At 39.9% G+C, this 25,246-nt stretch overlaps 1 protein-coding gene across 3 annotated transcripts in view; it reads right to left on the bottom strand.

The window, feature by feature from the left end:
* Window positions 1-25,246, bottom strand: part of LNX1 (ligand of numb-protein X 1) — a 282,665-nt gene that overhangs the window by 7,726 nt on the left and 249,693 nt on the right. For all 3 annotated transcript variants that reach the window (XM_082256708.1, XM_082256709.1, XM_082256710.1), the window contains one exon: window positions 22,897-23,131. In XM_082256708.1, the coding sequence (XP_082112834.1) occupies window positions 22,897-23,131 (235 nt within the window). The remainder of the gene's footprint in view (window positions 1-22,896; window positions 23,132-25,246) is intronic.

Below are 25,246 nucleotides of genomic sequence, written 5' to 3'. Positions count from 1 at the left end.
CAAATTGTGAGTGTATTTCTAAAATCTAAAATAATCAATGAGTCTTTATAAATCTCTCCTAAAAATATACATATAAAGTGCACAGTCCTTTCGAACTTGGTGAAAGAAAAAAAGAAAAAAGAAAATCACTGTACTTTCAAGTAATTAGAATGATTTCATATAAGTGACATAGTAAAAATCTCATATAAGTGACAGTAAAGTGTTTAGTGCTCAATAAATACACAGGTGAGTGCTCTTATTACACAATCTCGGCGTTTAGTCCTTATAAAGTGCTTAGAGTGTCCAAAATATAAAAAATATAAATAGTGTCCTTCTTATTCCAGGTGTTAAACCTCCACCTAACACCGTGTGGAAATTGTGGGGTTCTTCTTCTCGCTTATTGCCCCTATAATTTATATAGTCATGCGCCTCTTTGTTATACAGATGTATAACTCCTCTCCTCTCCTTCCTTATTCTACAATCAAGGGATGATGGTCACCTCTGCTGTGTGGATCGGGGTATACGTCCTCCAGGAGTCCCTCGAATCTCAAAGTAAGATGCTCACATAGTGCAATATTGCCATAGTAAAACGGTTTTATTTAAGTAAAATCAAATACACTTACAAACAAACGTGGTTTGCTAAGCTTTTAGCTGGGTACAGGTAATCGCAGACCTCGCTTCCGCATTTACAACGTCACTTCCGGTGCTCTGCCCTACGCGTTGCGTCACGTCCGCTCACGTGACTTCTTCAGGGGATTGTGTCTATCTCTGCTCTGCACAGTGAGTGGAGATGGACCTGCCCTCTGCCTGCTCAAAGGGGATCAGCGAAGCGATGCCCCACTGAGAAAGCAGATTCCATGCAACGGAGGCGCCCGTGTGAAAGGGGTCTAACACTATTAAAAAAACAACACTAACACCAATCAAGGAAGAAAAGAGAACTTTTTTTCTTACTTTTGTTTCAACTTTTGAATGGGTTGGATAGAAAATAAAATATGTTTTGTGATATAATATCATCAAAAGAAAGCCTTTTTGTGCCAAAAAAAAACCTACATATGTACTTATGCAACTTATTGCATTGGTATTTTAGGGCCTCATGCCACTAGGTGGCATAACGCTATGAGAGGCTGGAAGCTGCTGCTGGATGAGGCTGGGCTGTGCACGTAGTGGTAGTAATGTTTAGGGACTATGCACCCAGGGAAAAATGCCTGGAATGCAGACAGCTTGGTGCACTATCCAGCTTTCAGCTTTAAAGGGTAACTCCACTTTCACCGGAAATAAATATTGCAAATAAAAAAGAAACCTCTAGCACATGGGTGTCCAACCTTTTGGCTTCTCTGGGCCACAATGAGTGTGGAGAAATTTTCTCGGGCCGCATATAAAATATATACTATAGTTAAGGTATTTAAGTAATAAAATGCCGCCGTGCCCTTCCCGCGCCCCCCCCCCGCACTAATTTAACATAACTAGAGGATGATCAAATGAAATGGAATCAGTATACAGAGGTTTACTTCTTCTGAGAGATAATAAAGGAACACTCTAACCACCATGACCACTTCAGTGACTTGAATGGTCATGGTGGTAGGAGTCAGAAGCGCCCCCCCCCCCCCCTCCGAGGCAGCCTCTGCCTACAGTTGGAAGCTGCTGTGGCCGTGCCCCTGACCCCACTTCCTTCCTCTCCAGCAAAAAAAATAAAAAATAGTCAGGGGGCAGTGGGCCGCATTGCCTGCGGTTCTGGGCCGCATGCGGCCCTCGGGCCGCAGGTTGGACATGCCTGCTCTAGCATGTACAACTGCAAGTCTTATTGTAATATTTTAAAACATTAGCTTTTATTTTCAATCTGCAGTGTTGTAGTTTTATTTAAAATGCAATGCAATATGGCTACCTGGAGGCGTTCTGTACACAATTGGTGTAAAGAACCCCCCTTAGAAATGTCCTTGCCTACTTGTGTGATTGGCTCACTTATTTTCACACAAGCCTGCAGTAATATACAAATCAGATTTTGGGCATCCTCACATCCTATGTAACAAACATTTCAGTTTTGGGGAGATACTCCCAAAGGGTAATCACGTCTAATGGGATGCAGACCCTGACACGTTCCTTATTAGAACCCCACAAATGCAGAAGCTGATCGTAAATGAAAAGTCACTCCCATTCACATTCACTTTGCACATGGACACAGACAAATAAATTACTGTTTCAGAATACCAAAAGTTAGGAATCTGCAATAAAAATTGGTAAAATCACTGCATTGTACATAAATCACCCAGGGGGGAGTGTTTTAATTTTTTCATAACAAAATGGGAGTTTCTCCTTTAACAGGCTGCCGGCAGCAGGGCTGGGTAGTGCAGCTGTGCTTTCTGCCCACATCTTAACGCTAGGGTCTCATGCAACGGAGCTAAACAGCCAGTGTGCATGGGGCCTATATATAGTGACAAATTTATAACTGAATAAATAGGTTCATAGCAGGAATGTAGACATTTCTGTGGGCCATAGGGGTGCCAGAGTTGAAGTGATTACATACAATATGTCACAGAGGCAATGTAATTACTGGTTGTCATGATACTGTGGGGCGCTGTGTGCCAGTCAAGTAAAGAAATGTCTTCATGGTTTACATAAATATTGGAATATTTTGTAGCAACAATACAAAAAATGTAAGCATGGTGCAAAACAATGCCATTGCAAAGCACTTTTACTAACAAGAAGGGTAAACAATTCTAGCTTTGGACTGTAAAAGTTCTAAGGATAGTTTCTTTACTTGGCACTTTGTTTTATCTATTATGCTGAATTCACATATTCTACTTTTTCATCTATTTATGAAAAATTATCTTCATGAAATAGAATGGAGAATTCTTATCTCACTTCAGAACTTTTCATTATTTTGTTGAATTATGCAAGAAGTCTGAGTCACAATTTTATTTTTATACATTTAAAGGCACAGTACCCAACATGGTATTTTACACTGTATTAGCACTAGGTGGCAGACTTGAGTTGTCATTAAAACAAAAGCAAGGGCAAAGCACTAACAGCAAATAGAACTAATTCAGAAAAGCCAGGGAATTAGTTAATTAAATAAGTACCCTTGCAATGTTATATATGAGGGATGTTTTATCATCTTAAATATGAATCTTGATGGATACATGGTAAAATAAAAACGATGGTCTAACTGAATACAGAATGATTATTTATATCAATTAACAACATTTTCATCAGTTTTTATTACAGTACAACAAAAGGGCAATTGACCAGCTTCCTAATACCTATCACCCAAAATATGCCCACCAGTTTCCTATATACTGATTAATAGCAAAGTAATGCAGGATCCCAGCCCAGAAGATCTCACTGCAAAATAAAAGGTCATTTTTTTTTATTTCTGGTCACGTGCAAAGTTATGGAATACTAACCTAGGAGATTGGCCACAACATTTCTGCACATGCATCATACACATAGAGGTTTATTTCCTCTAATAACAGGAAGGGTCACATGTGTTTCTACAATTATAATAGGGTTATAAGGCCAATAAAATGTGTGAATTCTTTTTCAATGTATTAGCTTATTTTAATTCATAGCCAACAAGCAGCTATCAATAAAACCAAAGTATACTAGTTATTTATGATGTGCACAGATGATTTTTTGAGAGTGTTTTACCATCTAATAATTTAATATGCATTTTACATATGCAACCTGTTAGGAATTGAAGGCATGACAAGGAGCCTGACCTCCAGCCTCTAACCTCCCGTGGTCTTCATCAAGCAGCAGTACTAAAATAACACACACATAGATCTCCAGAGAGATGGGATTCCTGAATGTTGGCAACCAAGTGCCATTTTCAAGAATTGTCTATAGAAATATATATTAAGGATGTCATAAGTAAAAAGGATAACATTGTCCATATGACTATTACTAATACCATCCATATGAGAATTAATAATGATTTGTGTTTCTAGTATTCTTTAGAAGGCACACAGAAATATAATCAAAACCAGGTTCTACCTAATGGGCAACTGTAAAGGCTTACCTTCCTCCCCATTCCAGTGATATTACCTTTGCCGTCCTGCCCAGTAGTGCACAGTCTTTGCAAAGACCACTGGGTCCTGTTATTGCTCCACTGCCCTGTTTATTCTTATAGATGAGCTGTATGCCAGCCAGCCATCCTCCAACCATCCAGCAGAGTATGGCTCATCAATAGTAATAAATAAAGATGTGGCTCGTGTTGAAAGATGGTTGAAAGATGACCCATTTGGGTCCTTAGTAAAGATTGTGGGAGGAAGGCAAGCATTTTACCAGGTGAACTGCACTCAAGGGGGTAGTTGGTTTACCTAAAGTGTTACTAAATCCTCAACAGTAAAATAATTTTATATATGCAGTAAAGCATGCTTGTTATACTCACTGTGGAACCTATGGGGTTAATCCTCTGCATTGTGTAAAAAGGCAGTTTGATCCTGTATGTACAGATCCTCCTGTTCTTCCACTGACTCTAGAACAGGTCTGGATAAGACAGAGTTACTGGAGTCAGGCTGCAAATGCTTAGTTTAGTGTGTATTGCTAGAGAGGTTTTTTTTTCTTGGGAGAGTACATGTGATCAGCACAGGGCCAATCAGCATTGTACAGACAGAGGGTCAGAAGTCCTGCATCCTGATAAAATAGCTCAGTGCAGTATGAAAACTCCTCCTACAAGCTTTAACCAGGCACTGATAGAAGTCACAATACTGCTGATGAGAAAGGGTAATTAGCAGTTTATATTTACTAAAATAATTGTATTTCCATGTTCTGTGTACTGTGGGAGACCAGATATAGTGAAATGCAGGGTGCTGGGTTTAGTCAGGGCCGTCTTTAATATTAATTGGACCCTGGGCAAATATTTTCTTGGGCCCTCCCGAATCCACTTATCAACTATTTACGGGCAGTGAGGGCTCTAGGGGGAGCTGCTTTGGGCCCCACAACAATGACTGGGCCCGGGGCGGCTGCCCCTTTTGCCCTGTGTTAAAGACAGCCCTGGGTTTAGTAACACTTTAAAAGACAAGTTTATTAAAAGTACCCTCCTTTAAAGATGAAATCTGAGTACCGTAATAAATAACACCAAATAATGCAGGTAAAAAATGTGTAAGTACATTAGGAATTGTCTTTTTTTAGTCTCTTGTACACTAGCGGCTCGCCAGGTTTCATTGCAGTGCACTTGAACTGATAGTTATCATGAGGAGAGAAGTGAACAGTGGGAAGACATTGGGCTCCTATTTCTCCAATAAGCAGGATGAAGGTATATTCTTGATCAAACTGTGCTGGTGCTGCAGTGGAGGTCAAGGATATGGATGTGCTGTCTAGCAGGGGTCCTTGGATCACAAAAATGGCTACGCAGATCTAAAAAAATCCTTGTAAGATTGTCTTGGATGTGCATAAAGCTCAACTTTAATACACACACATTTAAAATATGTTTAGCAGTGTGTTAATATTGTTTCTATGTATAGTTTGTTAATTTACACAGAATAACCAGAAGAATCAAAGACAACACATGGGATATATCTGTTAATTCTTTAAGTACCTTGATTCCGTGTGTTTTTAAATATAGATGTAAATGGCACCATCCATTATTACTAGCAGGCGGTTTCCCCTTTTTAGTAGGCTTCAATCTCAGTTCTTGTCCCACTGACACAATGTCATAAAAGGTGTCACTAAGACAGGAAATGAGGGCAAATTTCTACAATGTGGACACAGACAGCAATATGACTTTGACTAAGGTTCAAAACTTTTCTCATTTTATCCAGAAATAAAAAGTTTGTCTATCATTCTTCTTCCCTTTGGATGATGAACATGTGTTTATGTTATTTTTTGGTGGCGCAACACATCAATTGTTCCTGGTAGTGGTAAATTAGTAAGTGAAAGAGCTCCTGAAAGTTTAATCATTAGAAAGTGAAACACAATAAAGGGTTTCATGTTACATACTAAAAGCAGAAAGTCTTTTCCAGTAGAACCTGACTTCAGTAGTGCTCGGAACACCATAAATGAACAGTGTGGGACACCCCTCTAGTGAATGGCTTCTTTGTTTCTTATAGCTCACAGAGGGGCTACGATGTTGCTTGTCCAAGTATTACAGCTACAAATGAACAGATACTAATTGTATCATATGTATCACAACCATTCCAGCAAAAACAACATCTAACTTTCCTCCCTTATAAATTCAGGACACCATATTTACAGCCTGGAACCTCGGATAAGTGGTCCCAAAAGGATGTGCGTTAAAGGAGGGATGATGAGTTGAGGTTATGGAGAAATGACTTGCTTTCACTGTGTAATGCACATTTTGGCAGGAACACTGAAAGGAATTCCAGATGTGGAATCTGAGGCCTGCAAGGTCGCATAAGTTAACACTCAAGGTCACCAGGCACCAAAGTGAGTCACATACATTTGGTGATGATAAAATAGGAGGAGACAGCAGTCCTAGTTGTGATGGGACAGTTTTGATTAATGCAGTCTAATAGATGTGTAAAACATAAATACTGCAGGGAACCTGAATTGTGTTCAACATTTATTTTACCCTGAGGCTAGATATAGGGAGACATCAAGTTTATACCATTTTGTTTTTAAAGACAATACAATAGTTCCAAAACAACCACTTTTTTTTTAAAATGTGATTTTCATTATACAAAAGAGGTTATAAAGACATATGTAGCACTACTCCCTTGGGAGCTGCTGGTAACGGGTTCCCCTGGGTTACCCATAGCAACAGTACAATAGTTCAGCGACTTTAAAGTGCTTGGCTCAGTCAAGAAACAGTCTAGGAGTTTTGTTTTATTTGTTGTTTTATTGAGAACTTGGATAGGAGAAGGGAATGAGTGGGATACTCCAGCTTGAATAAACTATGCACAATTTGCTGGGAGGTTCAACTGTACTTGAATGCGGCGAGGCCACTGCTTCACCTTGGCAATAGCGATGAACTAGTGATAAATGAACCGCTTTAGATAAGCTGTATTGTACTGCAGAACACACTTCAGGGCCCTTCCTGGCACCCCCTTTTGTTCCTATTCTATTAGGCTTTGTACATGGCACCCCCTTCACTGTCATACTCTCCATGTGAGCTGGTTCCTTGATCCCCTGACTTCACTGGAGTGGTCCCCCTTCCTGGGTCAGACCCTTTGGCAGGTCCCTCAGTACTCACTGACACTGTTTTTCCCAAGAGACTCTGCCAGCAGCTCCACCGTCAGCACTCTGGATCCTCTGCAGCTCAGCTCCACACCTGGTTCACTAGGCTGGCCACCTAAGACAACCTTCCAAACAAATGTCCCATCTCCTGTGAACTCAGAGGGAAGTGCTGGGAGTAGTGCAGAGAGCAGGAAGTGAAGAAGGAGTGGACCTCCAATGGCAGTGCTGATCACAGACTGTGAGAGGGAGCACAGGGCTCTAGCACATGGCTGGTTAAGGAGGGGACATCCAATGATGAGTCTGTGTGGCAACAATGTGATTTGGAGGAAGGGAGGACAGAGAGAGCCGGAGCACTGTGTGTCCATTTAGGAGATTGTGTGGCAGCAGTGTAATGCAGAGTGCGGGGGTGATGGGGGGGGGGTCGAAAAGGGGGGGCATTATGTGTATAAGGCAGTAGTGTTATCCAGTGGTAGCGGGGTAGACAGCCAGAGATTTGTGTGTATAAGGCATGTTAAATTCATGTTAGTGGTCTGCAGGATTCAAAATTATGCATTTAGGGGTCCGTGACCACTGTTATAGAATACGTCTGCTTTATTACAATGCGCTCATAGACCACCTGAATACCAACAACAGACAACAAAATGAAGTACTCTACAAAAAGAATGAGAAATTGCCAAAAGCATTAAAAACTGTAAGTGTTGTCCCTCTAATGACAGTTCACATTGCTCCCTAAGCACACGAGAAAGCTTTTTGATCTTTCCTATGGGGAGTTAATGAGAATTCCCTTTTTTAATGCCTATTATCTGCTATCTAGAATTAAAACAAAAATTGCATGAGACTCTCAAATTGTCATTTTTCACAAAAGACCAATACAAATAAAAACTAAAGAACTAAGCAGGAAGGCTCTGCTCCCTGTGTGCATCTCAATACTTGTGATACATGTGATCAGCACAGGGCCAATCAGCACTGTCCACACAGAGGGTCAGGGGTCCTACAGCCTCATAGGACAGCTCAATGCAGTATGAGAACTCTTCCTACAAGCTTCACCAGGAACTGATAAAATTTACAAGACATCTATATACTGCTAATGATAAAAGGTATTTAGTAGTTTATGTACTAAAAGATTTGCATTTCCATGTTCTGTGTACTGTGGGAGACCAGAGATAGCGAATGCAGGGTCCTGGGTTTAGTAACATTTTAATTTTCAGTTGTGACTGGAGTTACTTTTAAAGCTTGCTTTCTCTGCCCTTAGTTAGATATATTCTAAAAGTATAAATGACTCTCGGAACCAGCATCTGCTGCAGACAATTCTTCCCTCCCATACATTTATAAATAAGGTCTACAATGACCATGGTAATTTTATTGTTACCAGGGATGATGATAGGGAGAAGCTACAAGGTGACACCTGGAGCAGCTGTCACTAAGCAATAAAACCCCTTTTGAATAAAGTAGATGCATCAAGCCATTGTTTCCCATTAATCAGTTGTTTTTCCGGTTAAAAATATCAAAAAGGTCTGCAAACTTGAAAAGATATAACAACTCAAAACTACAATACTATATGTTTTGACTAGCTGGACCGATATAGTATAAAGATGAGAAATAATGTTGCATCTGTGATCCCTCCATCCTTATGCTCAACTTTCCTGTAACATAACTAAAAAGATCTCAAATTCCATTCACTTCAAAGGGACACTTATTGGTTTATTCTCTACTGGAAGCTACTGGAGCTAAACTATCACATCCAATAAAATGCCTTGTTCATTCCTAATGACTCCTATGGCCTCCAAAGTAGCTTGTTCAGTAAATGTCTGCGATATATTAATATAATTTACCAAAAAAATCAGCCAGAGGAGTCTTGCTGCCTAAATACAACACATAATATGGAGTTTCATGAAAACATAGCAAATCCTCTCTAAATAAAGAGCTACTGTATACTGTATGTTAACCCATTAGCTTTATTAGGAGTAGTTGCTGTGGAAAACAGATGCATTGTTGATCCACTTTAATTTGTTCTACTTCTCATAAATCCAGCCCCATTTCTAACCTATACCAATTCACTAGGGTCTTAAATAAAAGCAAACAGACGTCAGGCTATGTTTGCTGTGAGATCTATGCCCAGATCTCTTCTAGAATCTAGTAGTAGTTAGCTTCTAGGGAATTCTATTTTAGCAAGCCCTTCCAAGAACTAGCAGTGGTTAGCATGCTGGGGGATCTATGCAAATTAATTCCTTCCAAGATCTAGTAGTAGTTAGCTTATTAAGAGATCTATCCAAACAACCCTGTACACGATCTAGCAGTAGTTAGCACACTGGAAGATCTATGCAAGCACTCCCTTCTAAGATCTAGTACTAGTGAGGTTCCTGGGAGGTCTATGTAATCAATCAGCAGGCCCAACAGAAAAAAAACCTGAAGAGCTTGGGTGAAGATCCTGTACTAACAATCCAATATTAGTACAGCAATCTCTCTCACTGAGCTATTGTGTTCTGACAGGGGAATGCACCCCTCGCCCACGGCAGAACACTAAGAGCTCTGATCATATGTCAATTGGCAGACCTTTTCTGGTCATGCCCCTATGACAGAAGCCGGTTGCTCGGATGGCTTCTGTCAGACTGGATGCCGTACACACGGGCTGTATGTCTGCCGGTTTCTATTGGACTGGCTGATACCCCCTGACATTTGACCCAAGTGTACGGGGCTTTACTGGAAAATCTTTCCAAACAAACTCTTCCAAGATCTAGTAGTAGTTAGCTTGTTGGGCAATCTTTGCAAGCAATCCCTTTTAAGTTCTAGCAGTAGTTAGTATACTGGGAGATTTATGCAAACAATACCTTTTAGTAGTAGTTAGTCACATTCAACTGAGCTTGTCTCATAATGGTGAAGATGTTGCATAGTTATGCTCTGATAGCTATGAAATATTTTCAACATTACAGAACAAGTCCAGTTGAATGTAACCAACTTCTACTAGATATACCATGACCTGGATTAATGAGATTCTACGCAAACAATTCCTCAGAGTAAATATTTCTGAGTAAATCTTATATATAAATGTCAGGTCTGCAAATCAGTGCTCCATCCACTGGGGTTTTAAATTAACCGGTGGCCACCTTTGGTGTTCTGAATAAGCAAAAACCATGTGATTCAGGGGTGTCCAACCTTTTGACTTTCCTGGCCCACATTGGAAGAAGAATTGTCTTGAGCCACACATAAAATACACTATCAATAAGGATAGCTGATAAGCACAAAAAGTTGGGCAGATCACAAGTTAACGACCACAGATATAGATAACGTACCTATCTGAGGAATAAAACTTTTTTATAATTTTTTTATTATAAAAGTAAACGAGGGAAACATAAAACTAGTGCAATATTTGACACTGTTTTTGATAAGCTAACTCATCAATATCTGGTTGGATGGATGTAGTAGCAATTCTCATTGAATCCCAAGGTGTTCATCAGATATTTTGGTTCTAATTTTGCCCTTCATGTGCTTCCTCCTTGAAAATAGTTTCTCACAAATATACGTAGGTGCTGCTGAAAACTAATGACATGAATAAGGTGTGGTTGTGAAGAGTGGGATATTTTTCTTTGGAAATATAAAATTTATAAAAGTCTAGTAAAGTAACACTATCAAATTTTTCTTTGGCTGCATGTGTTCGCTAAGTGTATACACATTTTTACAAAAAAATTCCTGCTAAAAAAAAATCAACATTTTTAAGTAACTTTACGATTTTGTGTTAGCCCGCATTTATAGCTGTTTTAGGCTGCATGCGGCATTTGGGCCACAGGTTGGACACCCCTGCTTTAACTTCTTATATATTTCTTATGTTGTATGGGACATTCATTTAAAAGCTTACCATTCCTGTCAAAGCAAAGGAAAACAGCTTGAATACATATGAAGCATCAGGGCATTTTTATCACCTGGTGGAACTCAGTTCTGCCACCTCTGGCTCTGGCCCTCTGCTCCCTGCTTACTACTATTACTTGTAAACACAGAAGTCTGGCTTCTGTGTTTACAAGTGACAGTTTTGTCTCCCAACGGCTCCCACAGATCTGATCTCCTGAGTGGCACCCATTCAGTGCAGGATGGGGACAAGGGAGATGCAGGTGCTTGGGGTGCAGTGCAGATGCCGACACCCTTAATGAATGATCTCCCCACAAGTGAGAGAGGTGGAGCTAACTACAGTGAGCGGGGAGGTACTCGAGCTGACTGGGTGCTTCAGCTTAATACAGCAACAAAAGTCAGACATGTGGAAGATGGTGGAGCTTTTAAGGAGGTGGGGAGAAGATTGGGGAATTGGAGGGGGGAGGGGGGGGGGTTGCATGCAGAGGTCAGAGCTGAAGAGGTTTGAAAGTGAGATGCGGATAGGGGATACAGAGGTAAGCAGCTGTGGAACAAGGCTGAACTCAGCACTATGCAATTGGCGCACCCCCGAACTCTGCTTTGTGTAAGCCCCCCGGTATTTATTGCCCCTTTAAAAACCTACCACAGTTAGTGAAATTAGACCACACCCACTATTTGATGCTGTTCGGAGTTTATAAAGTTTGGGGGGCCTTGGTTGAGTTCCTGTACAGATTTTCTGAGAAAAAAAACCCTGTGAAGCATTAATCTTGCCTAGATTGTGTGCTGATTCAGATTCCAATTACAATGCTGACCATTGAATCCTGGTGATAGTTTCCATCTCTAAACATTGCACTTATTCTGATGACACTCATAGGTCCCACCTAATAAAGTGTCAGTATGAAGACATGGTGGGGTTGATTTTCTAATGGCAAAAAGACTGCACTTTGCAAGGGCAGTTGCTCCAGAGCTTAGTAAAAAAAGGGGTAGCTCTGCTGACATTATCCAATCACGCACAACCATAAATGCTGCTTTTTTAATTTTCCTTGCATGTGATTGGATATTCCTTGTAAAATGTGGCCTCATTTACTCAGCTTTGGAGTAACAGAACTTGCAAAGTGTACAGTCTATTTGCCTTTAGTAAATGGACCCCGGTATATCTCTATAAACGCTAGTCAGATTTAAAATTTCAGATGACAGCTGCCTTTTTTCCAGGGTATAATTAAATCTTGGGGACTTTGTTAAGAACCCTGACTCATACTACCCCCAGAGAGCACCTGTTGAGACAAAACACTCACCTGCAGCTTTATACTGAGCATACACTTTATTATAAAAGCAACTGCAATCACTTCCAACCAGTTTCAATCACAAAAATGGCTAACTGGATTAATGCAACTTACCACTAATAGTGTCCATTGAAACTGTGAAAGCATTGAAACTAAAGGAACCAAGTTTTCCAATTATGTTTGGTTGTTATATACATATTGAAATTTGTTGACATAGCTTAAAAATTGTGATTTGTATTGCCAACATTATGCAGCAGATTGATTGCTTATTTACAGCATGGCTTGTCCTTCTCTAAAGAGAGCTTACAGCACCTCATTAGATACTATGGGGTTGGTTTACTAAAGGCAAATGGACTGTTCACTTTGCAATGGAAACTCACTTTGCAAGGGAATGGTCCTCAGAGTTTAGTAAATAGGGTGAAGCACTGTAGATGTCTATCATCCAATCACATAAAAATACTTTTTTTTTTTTAATTCTCATTAAATACGATTGTTGTATTTTTGACAAAGTGAAAATTTACCATATTCTAAAAATTCACTTGCAAAGCGAACAGCCTATTTGCCTTTAGTTAATTAATGAACATTGCATGAACAGTTGAGTATATGGATGATTCTGAGTAAAATGAGACAGTGGAACTGCGGTTTATGAATAACATCTTTAACCAATGAATTAGCACAAAAAGGAATATTAAGAGCAGCATGTACAAAATGAATCTTTGGTTCTTTTCTCGATGCCAGCACCTACAATATCATTACCACTGCAGATCATGTGACCTAGTGCTGCCTAACATTTACAGGGTCTGCATAATATAGCAAATCGTTCTGTTACAGTAATGCTGATTAAAACAACATGATGGATTTCCAGACTATACTTCTTATCTGGAATGGGAAAGTGCTTGCTTTTAGAAAAAAAAAAAAAACACAAACAATCTGGACCACTTCCAAAATGCTATAAAGCTGGGCTTTATATCTGCTTTATAGGATGAGATAATTAAGTCTCTATATTCTTGACAGCCAGTATGTTTGGAAACTGAATTCTGCATACCTAATTATATGTAGACAATAGATGCAGAAATGCTGTGCAAGCATAGAGAATATTTTCATAATCGATCTACAAAATAAACCTGCTGCTTTTTATATTATTTTAATATATTTTATATATAAACTACTTTTATCTCAAGCTTTCTTCCAACAGAATGGAAGATGTGTGTATGTGAATTATAGATAATCTCAGCGTTTTGCAACCTTTTTTTCAATCTTCAAAATCAAGCAAATTTTGGAAAATCTCAAGGAACCCCTAGTCAAAAATGTACTCCAGCGTTCTCCTTCCTCTCAGAGTTTCCCCATCACATAAGAGTGCTTCCATGGCAGTCCTCCCATCACATCAAATGCCCCCTTGTCACATCAAAGGTCCCCCTATCACATCGGGGTCCCCACATCACATCCAAGTTCCCTGCATCACATCAGAGTCTTTCAATGTCAGCAGCCCCCTTCCCATCAGAGGTCCTGCCAATACATCAGAAGTCCCCCCAATAAATATGGGTCCCCCATTGCAAAATCCTTTCATCTCTTTAAAAGCCCCCCCCTCTCATCAGAGTCACTGCTGTACATCAGAAGCCCCCCCCCCCCAGACATGACAGCCCTCATCAGAGAGTCCCCTTTTCCCATCAGAGGCTTTACAGCTCGAGGCTCCAGCAGCATGGCAGCGGGAGGGAGGCAGAGCTGATCTGGGTGGAGTGATACTTAAGTTAAGCGATAAAACTAGGTGAGCCTCTGGCCCCCAGCTTGTGATTGGATCATGTAGGAGCAGCAGAGGTTCACTCCTCTGCTCACACTGCTCTATTTGCATGCAGCACATCTAATTGGCTCCTTGTACTACCTCATTAGGTACCAGCCTTAGTACTGCCATACAGTTGGTTGCAAGAGACTGATACCAAGTTCAATTCACTAGCTGCTTTTCAAAATACATTTCAGAATTTGTAATAAACACATTATCTCATTCATTGGGTGCTTTATATATCTACCTGGAGTTCAGCTTTAACACCAAAAATATGAATGGGCGTGCTTTCATTTAGTTGAGCATAGATGAATCTATAACTGGAATAGGTGGTGAGGAAAAGAGGAGTAGGAACAAGATAATGATTTCCACCCTAGTCTGTATTCCACTGACAGCTTTATGAAAGTGTGGTTGTAGTTTAGTTGAAGAATTCTTCAGAAGTCCATTTTCAGGCTAACCTTATACCGGCCATTTAGGATTACTCTTCTAAAACCTCCTGTGAACCTTTACTTTGTTTGTCTCACTCTAATCTCTATACAGCCTGTCAAGCCAGGAGATTGTTAATCATTTCTCTCAAGATCAAACCCGCAGAGTTGTGCAATGCTGTAATTGAGCCAGGTTGCTGAACCCTTCTGGGATGAATTGCCTCTTGAAAATTCATTTAAAAAAAAGTCTTGTAACAGTTGCCTATCATCCTCCTAGAGCTGAGTAGGCTAGGCATTTCATCACAAGCGGTAGTGCTAAAAACATTGCTGTGTAGCAATCAAAAGAACTCTACAAGTATGAACAGGTGAAAAAAATGGGGACACAATGGACCAACTCTACAAATCCAAACATAAAGTAAAGTGCTGCTTATTCTACCTTCATGTTGGTAGATGCCACATTTTAGGATATACAACCATTCAGAAATACGTTTTTAATACTCTGCCAGCACAAAGGGTACCACAAGGCACAAGCCCCTAGGTACTGAAAGCTAAATGAAGGTAGATAGGCTTGGGCAATATACATCCTGATTGCTCAATGGTCATATAAGGCCCACATGTCTGACCAAAACCTTAAATCTATAGTTAGATTAAAGTACTGAACCCTTAGCTGCCTTAATGTACAACACCCACTTATTTCTGCTCTGTCATTAAATAAGCCCAAAGGTGGCTTGGCTTTAAATTTGCCATTGAATTTAAGCATTGCATCCAGGTAGATGGGTTACAGGGCAATACAGTCTGTTTTAAGCTTCCGTAGAAAAGGTGCATTATTTAAAAATTGTGTAACATCTACAGATTTTCTTTATTAAAATAGTATATGTAAAGTCAAAGTAGATCACGCACTTAAATGGTATGATGGTGTAAAACAGACACAATGTGCATATGAAAGTCTTCCAGGGTCACTTCCTTTTACAAACACATAACAAGGACTGCTGTAGGTCAGTGGTTACAGTCCTTCACTCCCCACCACTATGAACATGAGAGGAGTGAAAGCTGTAACAATATTTATCCTCAGCATCATTTATACCATACCCGTTCCATCAGACTGTATATAGCAATAAACATTTTACTGCAGGATGGGGGGCGAAATGCTCTTGTGTTGCTCTGCTACATCAATGTAATTCTGTAAGCAACGTTAATCATAAAATATGTTTCCATTTCTGTTGTGTATTTTATTCTTCATGATTGCCTTTCCTCTACTTCTTTTCTATTTGAAATTGATTGGTTTATATTTATGTGGTTTGCAGGTTAAACAACATGCACATCTGAAATACATACATGCTGCTTTACCTCCAAAACAATTTGTAATTCTGGTCATCAATTTTTTTGTGATTCACACACATCTGCTAAACTGAATAGCCAGGAAGGTCACTTTTTGATTCCTGGTTCAGTTCAAGAGCTTCTTAAAGTGGTTATAAACGCTTACATATACCCAGTCTACAGCCTTCTAAAACACACAGATCAATGGCTAATTCTCAGCTCCAGCAGTAAGGGGACAGGGATCTGACGTCAGACACTGCATTGCATAGTCAGGAGAGCTGAGTGTAATTTGAGATCTGAATGGAGGGAACGGATACATCCCCTTCTACACTGTCTCATAGGAAACCATGCACAGCAGAGGCTGTCAATCACATTCTCTGTGCTGGAAGAGGGGCTAGGCCATCTCCCCAGATGCTGTGGGGACAAAATTACCTGTCAGAAGTGAGGGATACAGATAGCAGAGGAACGATAGAGGAGACAAAAACACGCTCGGTGCTATGGATTTAGGCAAGAACAAACTATACAGGGATATGCTCTGTTAATTTTTCAATTCAGAGGTTTACAATCATTTAACTCAATTCACTGCTTATTGGATTCAATAAAAGGCTAGAGGTGGTGACCTAGGCTCAACCTAAAAATTATATTGTCAGACCAGAAAATAGACTTCTGGCAATGCAGCAAAGCAGAGATGCATGAATCAAAGGACTTTCTAAACTGAATGACAAATCCAATGTTAGGTAAGAGATATATGCATTTCAAATGTGTCATTAGCTGTATGCATGAAGATCCACTTTATTACTTTATTGCTAGTGTCATATCACAAAGAAAAAATTGTATTAGAGGAGATTTAATTAGGTGGGTTGTGTAGGTGAAATATAAGCCATTCTGTCACCGGCATAGACTGGGATTCTTCATGATAAATAAAGGAAAGCGATTATGGGCAATGGTAATGAACAGAATAGTAGAATGGATTTTTTTCTTAAAAGAAATGTCATTTACAGCTAAGAATAACAGGACTACAGGCACCAGCGATGGGGCACTATTCTTCCCACTGACACCCTAAACTTGCTCATCCATGTCTTTATGGACTTTGCTCTCTGCACTGGTGCGCAGTCATGTTGGAACAGGAAGCGACCATCCCCAAACTATTCCCACAAAGTTGGGAGCATGAAATTGTCCAAAATGTCTTGGTATGCTGATGCCTTATGAATTCCCTTCACTGGAACTAAGGGGCCAAGTCCAACTCCATAATCAACCCCACACCATAATCCCCCCTCCACCAAATGATTTGGACTGGTGCACAAAGCAACGTTCAAAAAGACATTGATGAGTGAGTTTGATCTCAACCTGATAGAACATCTTTGGCATGAATTAGAGTAAAAACTGCAAGCCAGGCCTGGTCATCCAACATCAATGCCTGACTTCACAAATGTGCTTTTAAGACTGGGATGCCATTAAAGTTCATGTGCGTGTAAAAGCAGGTGTCCTAATACTTTTGACAATATAGTGAAAAATAATGGATCAATAAATATTGGATTCTGTGTATAACTACCATATTGGGTGGAGGAAGGACTTATGCGCTATATTGCTTGTGCTAACTGAACTTCATAGACCAGAGCTCTGAGAGTCTCATGCTTCACGCGCATGGGCGATTTATCAAGAAATGTCATTCTCCATAGCTTAGGCAGTAGGTGCAGACTTAAAAAATTGTGATCACATTTCCCTGGCATATGGCATGGGTGGCAGGGACATAACCAATAGTGACTGGACATAAAAAAAAAAATATGGCCTTTTTTGGACAAAAGAGAAAGAATTAAGACTCCTGTTAATGTATTTATTTGCTGTATTTGCCCTGTTGGGGAGATTTCCTTTTACTTTCTGCCCCAACAGGAAATGAAAGGAATTTTTCTACAATTTGAGGGGAATTCCCCTCTAAGAAAGATATCACCAGAACAGATGTCCCCATTGGAAACATTACCTTCACCTCTTATTCTGGTGACAGCAATAAATTACATATTTCCCCTCACTTTCTGTCACTATCTCTATGACAGTGGTCATCAGTATAAATAAAGGGTCAATTTAGGTAGTAGGGTCAAAGACATCAATAAAAAAGGGGTCTTCCCCACTTTATGCAAAATGAAAGATACGTTTTGGCTATACATACACTTTAATTAGACTTCAAGCTGTTTTTTTGCAAGTTATGTGCCTCTGAAAACTGTGCAGAGAGCCCATCAATGTCATTAGCTCTATGCAGCCAGATGCATTGCAAGGACTGGAGACATTGAGCCAATGGTACTACTGCACTCCAGTTCCAGTTTTCAGAGAACTGGATCTCAGGAGGCACAGAATGGAGGTAAGTGTACACTCTCAAAAAAGTTTTCTCCATAGAGATATTTCCTGGAGATCTCCTTTAGTGCTGCCTATTTACAATACTTGTGAATATACCTTTGTGCCTAAAGAACAGAAGAGAACTGCAGAGATCATTGAGAATGTGATGTCTTTGATCAGCAGTTCCTCACTGTTAGGAGAAAGTGATACGTTGATGATTTTTTTCTTAGACTAGTCATGAAAAAGGCTTTAAACTGCTTAGTTTGCAGCAAAGACTCTCCACGCACACACATTGCTTACTTTTACAATTCACTGGAGTGGGATTTGATTTACAAACACACAGCTGCTTCCTGAATGAAAAAAAGAATATATACACAGTGCATAAAAACCAAAGGTTCTAAGAACACAGCAAGTTCTTTACTGGAATTTGTGCTGAACATCTGGGCTCAGTCAGGCAATTACTATACAACTCTTTCTATGCTGGATGCTGGTTGAATGGAATCTCTTTCTAGTAATGAAAGTCTTTTTAATGATAATTTACAGTATTATAACTGAATGAACTTTAATCATAATGTACTATATAAGTTACAGGAAAGGCTTGTTGGAAGTGCTATTTCTTACATTTACTCTGATCATACAGATGAATTTGAAAACCACATTGGTGTATGTATCTCTTCAAAAGCATTCCCCAATGCTCATGTTAGACCTTCATTCCCTTTGCATCCCTTTATCCAGCCCCATTCACAAAGGCCTCAATATGTGTTGCTTGATCTGTGCTCCTCAAGCCCACGGGAGCTTTCCAGACAATGGGACTAAAATAGGTTTATTAAGCGGAGTTCTACCCTAAAGTGGAAGCTCCACTTATCTGCTTCCTCCCCCCTCCAGTGCCACATTTGGGACCTTTAAGGGGGGAGGAGGGAACAGGCACCTGTTTTTGACAGGTACCTACCCCCACTTCTGTAAGACTCCTCTGCGGTGAAGTCCCTCAGAAGTTCAGCCCCCTCCTCCTTCCTCCGCCGCCGTGCCAGTTAGAACGCACTTGGCGCTTCGTGCATGTGCAGTAGGGAACTGGCTGTGATGGAAAAAAGGCTTCACTGTCGGTTTCCCTTACCCCAAATGGTGGCAGCAGCACCCGCGAGCCGATCAGAAAATCAGCTGGGGTGCCGATATTGTGGGATTCCTAGACAGGTAGGTGTCCTAATATTAAAAGTCAGCAGCTGCAAATACTGTATTTTTTTATGGGAGGAGGAACTTTAAGCAGGATGTGTTAATACACATGAGCGTTAATTGATGTATCCAGTTTAAAGAAGAGAGTTAAATAAATGCAACATCAATTCTTTTCAATGGTTGGTCCCAGCTTCCTTCTCAGGGATTAAGGGTGTATGACCCACAGAGAACGTCTGAAAACACAAATGTCTTCTTCATTCCTTAGACTGTGGCTAAAACACATTCCAAAGAGGTGTAAAAAGTAGCCAATGTCTAATGGCTTTGTTAGAAAATTTCTATGGGCTCTGTTGCTAGGTATTGTACCCTTCACCACCTAACCACTCTGCTGCAAACTCAGCAAGCACAGGGTGCAAAGTAAATTAGCACAATGTAGATCTCTGGGCCCTTCCTGGAGAAGGGAGATGATCACAACTACTTCTTCTGCAAACACAGTTCCTATGCCACTGCAACTGGGTCTCAAGCAGGGGCCCACTTCTTTGTTAAAGTGTATTAAATTTGTAATATATTGCAGATTACTAGTCCTTAATGTGGTGGTTGCCTTTTTCAAGCTTCTTTTCCTTTAGCTTCACTTGGTAATCCTGCAAAAAATGCACTTCCTGCCCATCAATTCTTACGTCACTCCACTGTATCTATGGAGGGAACAATGGTTGTTGCCCTAGGCTGCTCTCCTGATGTGTGCAGACAGAAATGACCCAGGTGCAGGGCACAAACCTAGTGTCAAAACAGAGGCTTTATATAGAAACACACAGCAAATACAAATATTTTATTAGCAAAATTAAATCAATATAAAACCTTCACGAGACCATAGATAAAAATATTCATGACAACGTTGTCAGGAAAAATACCATTAAAAACAACCCGGGCTCACAGGCATCCATCCATTCACACAGGGGGCAAAAAGCAAGATGATGTGTCAACCTCTAGATGAAAATGGTGTAACTGGGTTTATGAATATATGGGACTAAGTCCGCTATCAGCAGAGGGGCCAAACACCAAATATATATAGTCCACAGACACTTAAGCGCTTAAAATGCATATAGTGGTAGTTGCTGTGAAGGGAAATTCAGCTGGTGCACATCATGATGATGTGCCAAAAGGCGGCAGCAGCTTCCAAGAGCCTATCCAAAAATCAGCTGGGGTGCCGATATCACGGGAATCCTGGACAGGTGCATGCCAGTTGAATTTCCCTTCACAGCAACTACCACTTTATGCATTTTAAGCGCTTATATGTCTGTGGACTGGATATATTTGGTGTTTGGCCCCCTCTTCTGATAGCGTACTTGGTCCCATATATCCTACACGATTTTCATCTAGATGTTGACACATAATCTTGCTTTTTGTCCCCTATGTGAATGGATGGATGCCTTTGAGCCCGGGCAGTTTTTAACGGCATTTTTCCTGACAACGTTGTCATGAATATTTTTATCTATGGTCTGGTGAATGTTTTCTATTGATTTCATTTTGCTAATAAAATATTTGTGTTTGCTATAAGCCACTGTGTGTTTCTATATGAAGCCCTCGTTTTGACACTAGGTTTGCCCTGCACCTGGGTCATTTTTGTCTACATATCATGTGCTTGGCTCTGGAAACACCACCCACATTTACGGTGAGTTGGCTAAAACAATTATTGTTATTTATGTGTTGTAATTCCTTTTTTATGATTGCTCTCATGATGTGGACTACAAACATATCTGTATCTTTTCATCTCCAGGGAAATTGATAGTTTACAGAAGATGGATAGAAAGGAAGTTGGTGCAGCTCACAGAAAATGACAAGGATACTACATTTCTGTCAAAATCAACTGTATTTGCTGAAAATGTTCTTATATTAAAAAAAAGAAAACTATGGCAGCCACCACATCTAAGGACTGTAACATGCAATCTATTGCTTTTTTATTTTTGGGTTCAGTTATCCTTTAAAGAAAAAGAAAAAGTGTTTTAATGTCCTAGTCACTATGGAATTGATATGCTAATGATCAACAGGTAAAAAAGGTTTAGCTTTGGATTGCTTCTGCTTTTTACCTTAATGCAAGTTTAAAATGAACGTTGAGGTCTCATGCACATGGAGGTCAAAAATATGCTGCTTATACAGGCGTTGAACATTTTTTTTTTCAGCCCGTAAAAGCCCCTCTACATCAGCCTATGTGTCCATGCACACGTAGGCCTTTACAGATGTGTTAGAAGAGGAGCGTTTACAGGAAGAAATAAAAAAAAGCCACCAAAGGCGTGTTCTGTAGAGGAGCGCTTCGGCAGAAAAAAACACGAAACGTGCCTAAACATGCTTAAACGCTATGCGTGTAAAAAATATGTGCGTAAATGCATTCCAATGGTCAGAATAAATGAATATCTCAAACACTATACTCACAAAAACACACGTGCAATACACAGCTTTTAGTGCGTTTTTATGCTGCATTTTCCTGCCAGCAGTTGCGATGTTCTGTGGGGCTTTTTCAGATGTCTTATGTGCATGATGCTTAAGAAACATATTACTAGCAATAGTGGGGATCTTTAATAATGCTGGAAATATTTTTCTCTTTGACGACTTAAACAATATATTGTTGGATATCCCATTTTTAGCATGCAGTAAGTGATGCAAAATGCTCCAATTCTAAGTGCTCATCCCTGACTATTAATCTAACAGGTTACTCTTTGTCCACTCATTGCTCTGGCAGCGTTTCATAAAATAATAAATCTATACATCACTGGCACCGACCTACGGGTTCATTCAGAGTTATCCTAAAGAGCGATCCCTGGAGTATTGACCTATAACCACAGAGGTGAAGCTGAGCTTAATGACTGCTTTGAGAGTTGCAGACATGGCACATAATATTCACATATAAAATAAATAAGTCAGGAAGCAAAAAGGATTGCAGCTTTTTGAATCCTGCACAATTCAATTGCATATATTTTAGAAAATGCAAAAAACAATTCCTGCAAATATATACGTCCTAGCACTTGATGTACATGCACAATATTGTCACTGCAAAGACAGTTATTGACCTAAATCTAGCTGTCTGAGGAATGATCAAGTCACCCATCACAACACAGGCTAGGTCTCAGGCTGCCTGAATTTTAACAGATGTACCCTTACCTACCATCTTTTAGAGGAGAAAAGAAAACCTGCAAGATAACTGTACAGGGGAGCCAATGCAAACCACATTGGTGTATGGATCAATCAGATTTCCCATCATGCTCAATTGATAACAAACAACGGCTGTCCATATATGCAATGATTATCAATGATTTTAGGTCTACAAAAACAATTTCATAGGTAGTAATGAATGCAGACACATGTATGTAAGCTGACAACTAAGAACAATGATAAAGGGATGCAATCAATGTCTTATTAATTTAGAGCTTCTTATGAATAGCTCTAGTGTTTCCTGTGCAGGGTCTTAGCTGAGGCCCTGTATACATCCAATTAGAAAAAGAAAACATACTCTTTGCAAAGTCTTAAAGCCAAATCTGGCTTTAATTAGGACACATCACTATAGAGAATAATAAACCCAGTACAGGGAATAGCCCAAAAAACATAAATCTTTCCGCCTACTCTCCTGTAGGAGATGGGATGTGATGTCTTAACGTACCGAGGCAGCTTGAGCCACATGACCCAGACTGGTGACCATTCTCTGCTCTCAAAGCTATTCTGGACCGAGTCCATTGACAGAGAGTTGTTGCTTATGTCTTCCTCTGGCTCGTACTCTTTTGTTTCCAAGGCTCTCAGAACCACACATGAGGAGGAAGGATTTTTTAACAACGACACGGCTTCACTACGGCTGACTCCGGTTAGATCTATGCCATTGACATTTAATAAAATGTCCCCTAAAGATCAAAAAAGATAAAAAGAGTTTACATCAGTCACAGATCCAACAATTTTTTGATATACAGGTACATCTCAAAAAATTTGAATATCATTAAAAAGTTAATTTATTTCAGTAATTCAATTCAGGATGTGAAACTCATATATTACATAGATTCACTACACACAGAGTGATATATTTCAAGCATTTTTTGCTTTTAATTTAGATTGTTATGGCTTACAACTAGGGAAAACCCAAAATTCTGTATCTCAGAAAATTGGAATATTGTGAAAAAGTTCAATATTGTAGACTCATGGTGTCACACTCTAATCAGCTAATTAACTCAAAACACTTGTAAAGCTTTCCTAAGCCTATAAATGGTCTCTCAGTCTGGTTCAGTAGGTTACACAATAATGGGGAAGACTGCTGACTTGACAGTTGTGCAGAAGACAGTAAATGACACCCTCCTCAAGAAGGGTAAGTCACAAAAGGTCATTGCTAAAGAAGCTAGCTGTTCACAGAGTACTGTATCCAAGCATTTTAATGGAGAGTTGAGTGGAAGGAAAAAGTGTGGTAGAAAAAGGTGAACAAGCAACAGGGATAACTGCAGCCTTGAGAGGATTGTGAAGCAAAGACCATTAAATAATTTGGGGGGAGATTCACAAGGAGTGGACTACAGCTGGTATCAGTGCTTCAAGAGCCACCACACAAAGACCAGGATCCAGGACATGGCTACAACTGTCATATTCCATGTGTCAAGCCACTCCTGTACCAGAGACAACGTCAGAAACGTCTTACTTGGATTAAGGAGAAAAATGACTGGACTCTTGCTCAGTGGTTCAAAGTCCTCTTTTCTGATGAAAGTACATTTTGCATTGCATTTGGAAATCAAGGTCCCAGAGTCTGGAGGAAGAGTGGAGAGGCACAGAATCCAAGTTGCATGAGGTCCAGTGTAAAGTTTCCATAGTCAGAGATGATTTGTCATCACGCTGGTGATCACATGTCATCTGCTGGTATTGGTTCACTGTGTATTATCAAGCAGTGGTAATTGTGTCAACAAAATAGTTTTCATCAAAGTTTTTGTCTGCTGCGATTTTACAGTGACGAAAACTAAATGAAAAGTACAGCTCATTTTCGCCCACTGTCAAAAACTATGACGAAAATCAAATCCGTTTTCGTTAAACAAAAATGGGACAAAAATGTGAGGCAGGGATGTTTACTAACTACTGGGTTTCACTGAGCTTTGCCTGCTTCCGCTCCCAGCAAGCAAGCGAGCTGAAGCGACTGCGTGCATCATCTGTGATGACTGCCAGAAACCAGAGCAACACTGTGCATTACATGCCATCCCTTAGACCACCATCCAGCACTGTGCAGCATTACAGGCCTTCTCAGACCACTGTCCAGAGTGGCTAAATCTGTATCTGTGAGTTTTTGCAAACCTTAATACCATAAATAATAACATGATATTAGATTTTTTTACTCTCGGAGTATATGAGTTTGGAAATTCTATAGAAATACTTAAATAATGCATTACAATTCAACTAAACATATTAGATTTTAGTTGACTAAAATTATTTTATTTGACTAAAATGTACTAGAGATTTTAGTTAACTAAAATACGATGACTAAAATGGGACTAAAACTAAAATGGCATTTTAGTCAAAAAATATAACTAAAACTAAATCAATTGCGGATGACTAAATTGGGACTAAAACTAAAATGGCATTTTAGTCAAAAGACTATAACTTAAACTAAACCAGACAACCCCAGCCTGGGCTCCCACCCTGGCCTCTCATCTCACCTAGTTAACAGCAATGCAATTCTAGATGAATTAAAAGGCTAAATACTGTAAATCAAGAGCTTGGAAACGAGAGAACATTGATAGTGGCATTATATTTTGGATCTCCGATGCTGCACATCTATGCGTGTGGTGTAATAATGGAAGAGTCAACCTCCTGCCCAGGCTGAGGTTGTCTCTTCCATTATTACAGAACATGCGTGGATGTTCACCTTTAGAGATTTTTTCTCTCATCTCTTCAGTGGTAATAGGAGCTGGGATGAACTCCACTTCCTCGCCGACACTCCTGCAGCAGCGGACACCTATTCTATCTACATTGCTCCCCAAATCACTACATGA

This window comes from Pelophylax lessonae (genome assembly GCF_965119305.1).
Source record: "Pelophylax lessonae genome assembly, chromosome: 1".
NCBI lineage: Eukaryota > Metazoa > Chordata > Amphibia > Anura > Ranidae > Pelophylax > Pelophylax lessonae.
This window is presented reverse-complemented; position numbering and strand designations above follow the sequence as displayed.